At 48.4% G+C, this 6,784-nt stretch overlaps 1 protein-coding gene across 1 annotated transcript in view; it reads left to right on the top strand.

Moving 5' to 3' along the window:
• Window positions 1–6,237, top strand: part of lpin1b (lipin 1b) — a gene marked incomplete at its 3' end in the record, with an annotated part of 18,823 nt that extends 12,586 nt beyond the window's left edge. The window contains exons 10-20 of the mRNA XM_083689391.1: window positions 862–931; window positions 1,927–2,004; window positions 2,614–2,706; window positions 3,074–3,141; window positions 3,317–3,455; window positions 3,835–3,983; window positions 4,317–4,403; window positions 4,999–5,151; window positions 5,305–5,419; window positions 5,641–5,744; window positions 6,054–6,237. Coding sequence (XP_083545517.1) covers window positions 862–931; window positions 1,927–2,004; window positions 2,614–2,706; window positions 3,074–3,141; window positions 3,317–3,455; window positions 3,835–3,983; window positions 4,317–4,403; window positions 4,999–5,151; window positions 5,305–5,419; window positions 5,641–5,744; window positions 6,054–6,237 — 1,240 coding nt within the window. The remainder of the gene's footprint in view (window positions 1–861; window positions 932–1,926; window positions 2,005–2,613; window positions 2,707–3,073; window positions 3,142–3,316; window positions 3,456–3,834; window positions 3,984–4,316; window positions 4,404–4,998; window positions 5,152–5,304; window positions 5,420–5,640; window positions 5,745–6,053) is intronic.
• Between the last annotated feature and the right edge of the window lie 547 nt (window positions 6,238–6,784).

Below are 6,784 nucleotides of genomic sequence, written 5' to 3' on the forward strand. Positions count from 1 at the left end.
TGATAAACCATAAACCATACATCCTGTAAAGCTTTGATATAATAATATATAATATTATTTAGCTGACAGATTTATCCTAAGTGACTTACATTACAGTGAGTGCATACATTTTTCAGTATACAGTACCAGTCAAAAGTTTGGACACAAACTTGCCAAGAGTGTGCAAAGCTGTCATCAAAGCAAAAGGTGGCTACTTTGAAGAATCTAAAATATAAAACATATTCTGGTTTGTTTAACACTTTTTTGTTGACTACATAATTCCATATGTGTTCCTTCATAGTTTTGATGTCTTCAATATTAATCTACAATGTAGAAAATAATAAAAGTAAAGAAAAACCATTGAATGAGAAGGTGTGTCCAAACTTTTGACTGGTACTGTATATGGTCCCAGCAGGAATCAAACCCACAACCTAAGCGTTGTTAGCGCCATGCTCTACCCACTGAGCCACAGAGGACCACATAAGTGACATAAATAACATGTTCTCATCCACAAGGTTATTCTCTGCAGTGGCAGTACTGAACTCTTGGCTGTCTATGACCAATCGATCAATCAAGTTTATTTGCATAGTGCTTTTTACATAGACAAATGTCACAAAGTGCTTCACAACAAAATAATACTGAACAATATAAACAATAAATATAATACAAACAATATGATCTAACACCAAATCATAGCCCCCCAGGAGTAAGCCAAGGGAAAAGAACTCCCCAGAAGGGCGAAAAATATAGGGCACAGTGGCAAGGAAAAACTCCCTCAGAGGAAGAAACCTTGAGAGGAACCAGACTCCAGGGGGACCCATCTTCCTCTGGCTCCGCCTATGAGGGCTGGTGGTTTCATCTATGGTGTGTCTGTTATTGCAGGTACTACAACTGGACCAGTGCTGCACCTCTTATGCTGGCCATGCAAGCCTTTCAGAAACCCCTGCCAAAGGTACATTAATAAACACACACACACACACACACATGTACGCGCACACAAGCGTGCACACACTGCGCACGCACTGCGCAGACACACACACAGACACACACACACACACACACACACACACACACACACACACACACACACACACACACACACACACACACACACACACACACACACACACACACACACACCGTCAGATTAGAGGTGAATGGTAATACAAAGCCACTGCAGTATAGACTGAGGGTCACACTGTACTGCACATATCAGTGTTCTGGTACTCAAGTTTGTCCTCTATACTGTAAGTCTGTATGCATACTACTCCCCCTGCTGGCTGCAGCTGTCACTGCATGCTGTGTCTTGTCACCAACCCCAGTCCTGTGTGTGTCCCCTGCCTTCTCATCTCTGCTGTACATCATTTCATTGCTTATGTATATTTGCAGTATGTATAATAATGTCATTGTGGAGCAAATGTTATAAGTGTTAATACAAGACTCCAATATTCACACTAGCCGACCTTTGAGAATGTACGACAAACACGTTGCTTCATTTCATGTAGCATGATGCTAGTGTGGATGTAAGTACACAACATTAGCCTTTTCTCAATTGTTAGGAACGCGACTCACGTCGTCCTCAGAAAGCGTTGGAGGAGAGCATCTAAGGGGAGGAACCCTAGATCTTCTCCTCCAATGGGTTTTCAGTAGGACACGAGTGGAGGACGGAGGAGAGGACACGAGGAGTCGTGTTCCTGACAATCGAGAAAAAGCTCTGAGCTCCTTGGCCCCCCGTGTGTATCATTGATTGAAGTCCCCATTTGAAATGGCAACAAATCCCTCACTAGTTCTGTTCCCCCTATGACCTTGGTCCTATGGAACTAACACACTAGTAAACCTGTCTCTTCCCCTCTGTTCTCTCCTCTGGTTTTATCACACCATCTCCCCACTCCTCCACCCCTCCATCCATCCATCTCTCCCTCCTTCCGTTCACCCCCCCATCTCTAGTATTCTTGCCTTAGTTATGTGTATTCAGCCATGGAATTCCTCCTCTGTTGTCTGAGCGGTGTGTTTGGGTACAGGCCTGTACGTCAGCAAGCCCTCTCTCTCTCTCTCTCTCTCTCTTCTCAACCCCCAAGGCCGCTCCCTTCTCCTCCAATGAGTTTTTGAGAAGGAAGCTGGAAGAGACTTTTGAGACCATGCCTCCTTGAGGAAAGGTTCTTTCAACCTGACCTTTGACCTTTGGCCGTTTCCAGGCTGAAGGACGAGTCTCTCTCTCTCTTCTCTCTCTCTTCTCTCCCTTCCTCTCTCTCTCTCTTCTCTCTCTCTCTCCCTTCCTCTCTCTCTCTCTCTCTTCCTCCCTCCCTTTCTCTCTCTCTCTACGTTGTTTTCTTCCCTTCTCTATGTCTCTCTTACTCTCTCCTCCCCCCCACTACTTTCGTCTTTCCCTCCCTTCCTCTTCTCTCCCTCTCTCTACTCCCGCCCCCCCCCCCCCTCCCCCCATCTCTCCATTTCTACCTCTCCTGGGTCCTACCTGTCTGTTTGTTCACTCACTCCCTTTATTCTTTCCACCAATCATAGGTCTGTTATTGTTGTTTTATCCTTCTCCTTCTCGTTCATTTCTGCTCTTTCTGTCCCGTCCTTAAGTGTGTTTTTGTTGTGTTGTTGTTTTGGGTTCTGTGCGTTCCGCCTCAGGCCACGGTGGAGAACATCATGAAGGAGAAGATGCCAAAGAAAGGCGGCCGCTGGTGGTTCTCGTGGCGCGGCAGGAACAACAGCGCCAAGTCGGTACGTTGGCACTCTGGTTCCGATGGTTTTGTTGTTGTTGTTGTTGTTTTCCGTTTTTTTGTTGTTGTTGTTTTCCGGTTTTCGATAACGGAGAAGGTACAACGTAACCTTGTCTTCCAGGTCGGTTCTATTTCAATTCAATTCAGGAAGTGATTTGAATTTACAATTCCAACATTGACAGACTTTTAATGCGAAAAAAACTCTATTGTCAGATTGAGAAATCATTGAAAATCAATTGATTCACATGCAGTACCATTAGGAACGTGTTGGTCATGCACCCTAAGTGGTATGCTCGTGTGGATGTATAAACATATCTGTGTTTCTCTCAGGAGGAGTTGTGTCTAAACGTGTTTCCGGTATCTTCTAGGACTCTCCGTCTGAGCATGGGGCCTGTGGGAGCGCCAAGCAGCCTGGGAACATGGCCTCCATGAACAGGTACAGAGAAACATCACCATATCACACCAGGGACATTCTGCCAACCCCCAAGGCCGCTCCCTTCTCCTCCAAAGAGTTTTTGAGAAGGAAGCTGGAAGAGACTTTTGAGATTCAACCCATGCCTCCTTGAGGACAGGTTCTTTCAACCTGACCTTTGACCTTTGGCCGTTTCCAGGCTGAAGGACGAGTCCTCCTCCAGTGACGAGGACCACAGAGAAGCCAAGCAGAGCTCCTCCTCTGTCCAATCAGAGCCTCCGCTCACCCCGGGGGGCGTGTCCTACAAGAAGACACTCCGCCTCACCTCAGAACAGCTGGTGAGTATAACCGTGATGCTGTGGTTGAACCGTGGTTGAACCATGGTTTGGTCCCAGATTTCAATAGGTGTTGATAGCTCAGATACAGTAGGCTTTGTAGTCAATCTGACAATTAACATGACATGTAAACACATTTAGACCAACAATAGTATCAAGATCGTTGTTGACCTCCCTTTCTTCTACCTCTCTTTTCCTCTTCCTTCTCTCTACCTTTACTTCCCCCTCTTCTACCATTTCCTTTCTTCTCCTTTCTCTCTACCACTACTCTACCCTCTCCCTCTTTCATCCTCCTCTCTCTCCCTCCTCCTCCTCTTCTACCATTTCCTTTCTTCTCCCCTCCCCTCCCTCCTCCCCCTCTCCACCCCCCTCCCCCCAACAGATGTCCCTCCAGTTGAAGGACGGACCCAACGACGTGGTGTTCAGTGTGACCACCCAGTACCAGGGCACCTGCCGATGCCAGGGCACCATCTATCTGTGGAGCTGGGATGACAAGATCGTCATCTCCGACATCGACGGCACCATCACCAGGTCCGTGTGTGTGTGTGTCTGTGTGTATGTGAGTGGATGTGTATTGAGGCTGGTTCAGTGACTAAGCTTGTGTAACCTTGCCTGTAACCGGAAGACATGGATTAGCTCCCCAGAGCTAATTTGTAGGCCTAGCTTAGTGGGTTTGCTCATGTCTCCCACATGAACGACCCGGGTTTGATTCTCGCTTTGGTCACAGGTGCAGATGAGTGTGCGTGTGCGTATGCGTATGCGTGTGTGTGTGTGTGTGTGTGTGTGTTTGTGCATAGTTGTCTCAAACCATATGTGTGTTGTTATAATGTAGGTCCTGAAACGCTCCTGTCTGTTTTTCTCCAGGTCAGACACACTGGGGCACATCCTGCCCACACTGGGCAAAGACTGGACCCACCAGGGCATTGCCCACCTCTACCACAAAGTCAGCCAGTAAGAACTACTTTAGACTGACATATCTCAACAGTCAAATGTTACATTTACATTTACATTTATGGCATTTAGCAGACGCCTTTATCCAAAGCGACTTACAACAAATACATTTGTTTAAGTAAGTGAATCATCTATCCATCAGTCATCATAGGATAAAGTAATCAATGCTCGGACCAGGGGCCATAGGCAGTCACAATGCTAGAAGAAGGAATTCTTTTGTTGTTGTTTTTATTAACAGGAGAGAAACTTGTACAGGGGGGTAGTGGGGGTGTAGAGGTCTTCATGTCCACTAGACATGAAGTAAAAAAGCTAGTAGGTATAGCTTAATGCTATCACTTCTGGATCTAACAGAAATGTTGCAAGCTAGTTATGTAGTTACAGTATAGAGTTGGCTAGTGGTATAGTTCAAATCCATAGATCCATAAAGCCACGTCTAAAGCCCCCAATATCTCTCTCTTTCTCCCTCTCCTTCTCTCTCTCTGTCTCTCCCTCCCTTTCCCCCCTCCCTCCCTCTCTCTCTCCCCCCCCTCTCCCTTTCTCTCTCTCTCTCCCCCCCTTCTCTCTCCCCCCCCTCTCTCTCCCCCCCCCCTCTCAGGAATGGTTATAAGTTTCTATACTGTTCTGCAAGGGCCATCGGCATGGCTGATATGACCCGGGGGTACCTGCACTGGGTCAACGAAAGGGGAACCATGCTGCCTATGGGCCCGGTTCTCCTCAGCCCTAGCAGTCTCTTCTCAGCCCTGCACAGGTGAGACACACACACACACACACACACACACACACACACACACACACACACACACACACACACACACACACACACACACTGTCCCACTGCTAACACTGCATGTTGTGTGTGTGTGTGTGTGTGTGTGTGTGTGTGTGTGTGTGTTCCTGACAGGGAGGTGATAGAGAAGAAGCCAGAGAGGTTCAAGGTGGAGTGTCTGACGGACATCAAGAACCTGTTCTACCCAAACACACAGCCCTTCTACGCCGCCTTCGGGAACAGACCCACGGTGAGCACAGCACATACTGACACATGCGCTCGCAATTTTACACCTTTTTCCTCAGATGGTTCCTTACCTTGAAAGTAGTCCACAGGCCAGGAGACGACTGTAATCCATGGTTCAGAGTTGTTTAAATAGCCACGACTAACTGGAGAACCACCGATTTACAATGTGAATTCTGTAATGCTAATGGTTGTTGTTGTTGTTGTTGTTATTGTTTGTCTCCGTAGGACGTGTTCTCGTATAAGGAGGTGGGCGTGCCTCTGAACAGGATCTTCACGGTGAACCCCAAAGGAGAGCTGGTACAGGAGCACGCCAAGACCAACGTGTCATCGTGAGTACTCAATAGTTTACTTTGTGGTCCACGATGATGAAAATATCAACGTCAAAAATGAGCATTTGTTAAAATGCTCAGCTGGCTAACCTCACCTCACCTCACCTCACCTCACCTCACCTCACCTCACCTCACCTCACCTCTCCTCTCCTCTCCTCTCTTCTCCTCCCCCTCTCCTCCACTCCTCCCCTTCCCTTCTCCTCTCCTCTCCTCCCTCTGCTCCCCTCCTCCCTTCTCCTCTTCCTCCTCCCCTCCCTCCCTCCCTCCCCACCTCCCTCCCCTCCCAAACTCCTCCTCTCCCCTCCACAGTTACGTGCGTCTGGGTGAGGTGGTGGACCACGTCTTCCCGTTGATGATGCGGGCCAACTCCTCAGACTTCCCCTGCTCGGACACCTACAGCCAGTTCACCTACTGGAGAGAACCGCTCCCTCTGGTGGAGAGCCACGGAACTACACCGCCACAGAACGGCAGCAGTCACAACAGCAGCAGCTGACTATCAGCAGCGCTGAGCAACTCCTAGGCCCTAGCCACACTAGTCTTGTCAGAAAATGGACAAAAACACGTTTGGTGTGAAGTCACTATCTGATTTGATCCGTGGAATTCGGGCGTGACGGTTGAAACAACGCTTCCTCGTTTTCTAATTGGCTACACGGACTGTCACTCCCTCCACTTCCGCCTAGCCGGTGCCAGTCTCTCTCTCCCCCGTCTGTTTGTCTGTCTGTCTGTCTGTGTGTGTATGTGTGTGGGCGTAGCCCAGGCTCCAGCTATCCAGTTCACGTCATCCACTCCACCTGCCCAATCTACACACCTGCAGTTCATCATCTCATCACCTTGCAGTATTTAAACCCCGGCTTCCCATCCACTCATCGCCAGATCGTTTGTTGTCCTTACACGTCTGTCTCGCTCTCGGCCGCTTGGTAACGTTGATTTCTAACGTTTATTTCCCGGTTTCTGCCTGTCTGCCTGCTTGCCCGCCTGCCTGTCTACCTGCCCTGCCTGCCTGTCTACGTGTACTGCCTGTCCTGCCTACCCTGTCTGCC

Source organism: Argentina silus, assembly GCF_951799395.1.
Source record: "Argentina silus genome assembly, chromosome: 17".
NCBI lineage: Eukaryota > Metazoa > Chordata > Actinopteri > Argentiniformes > Argentinidae > Argentina > Argentina silus.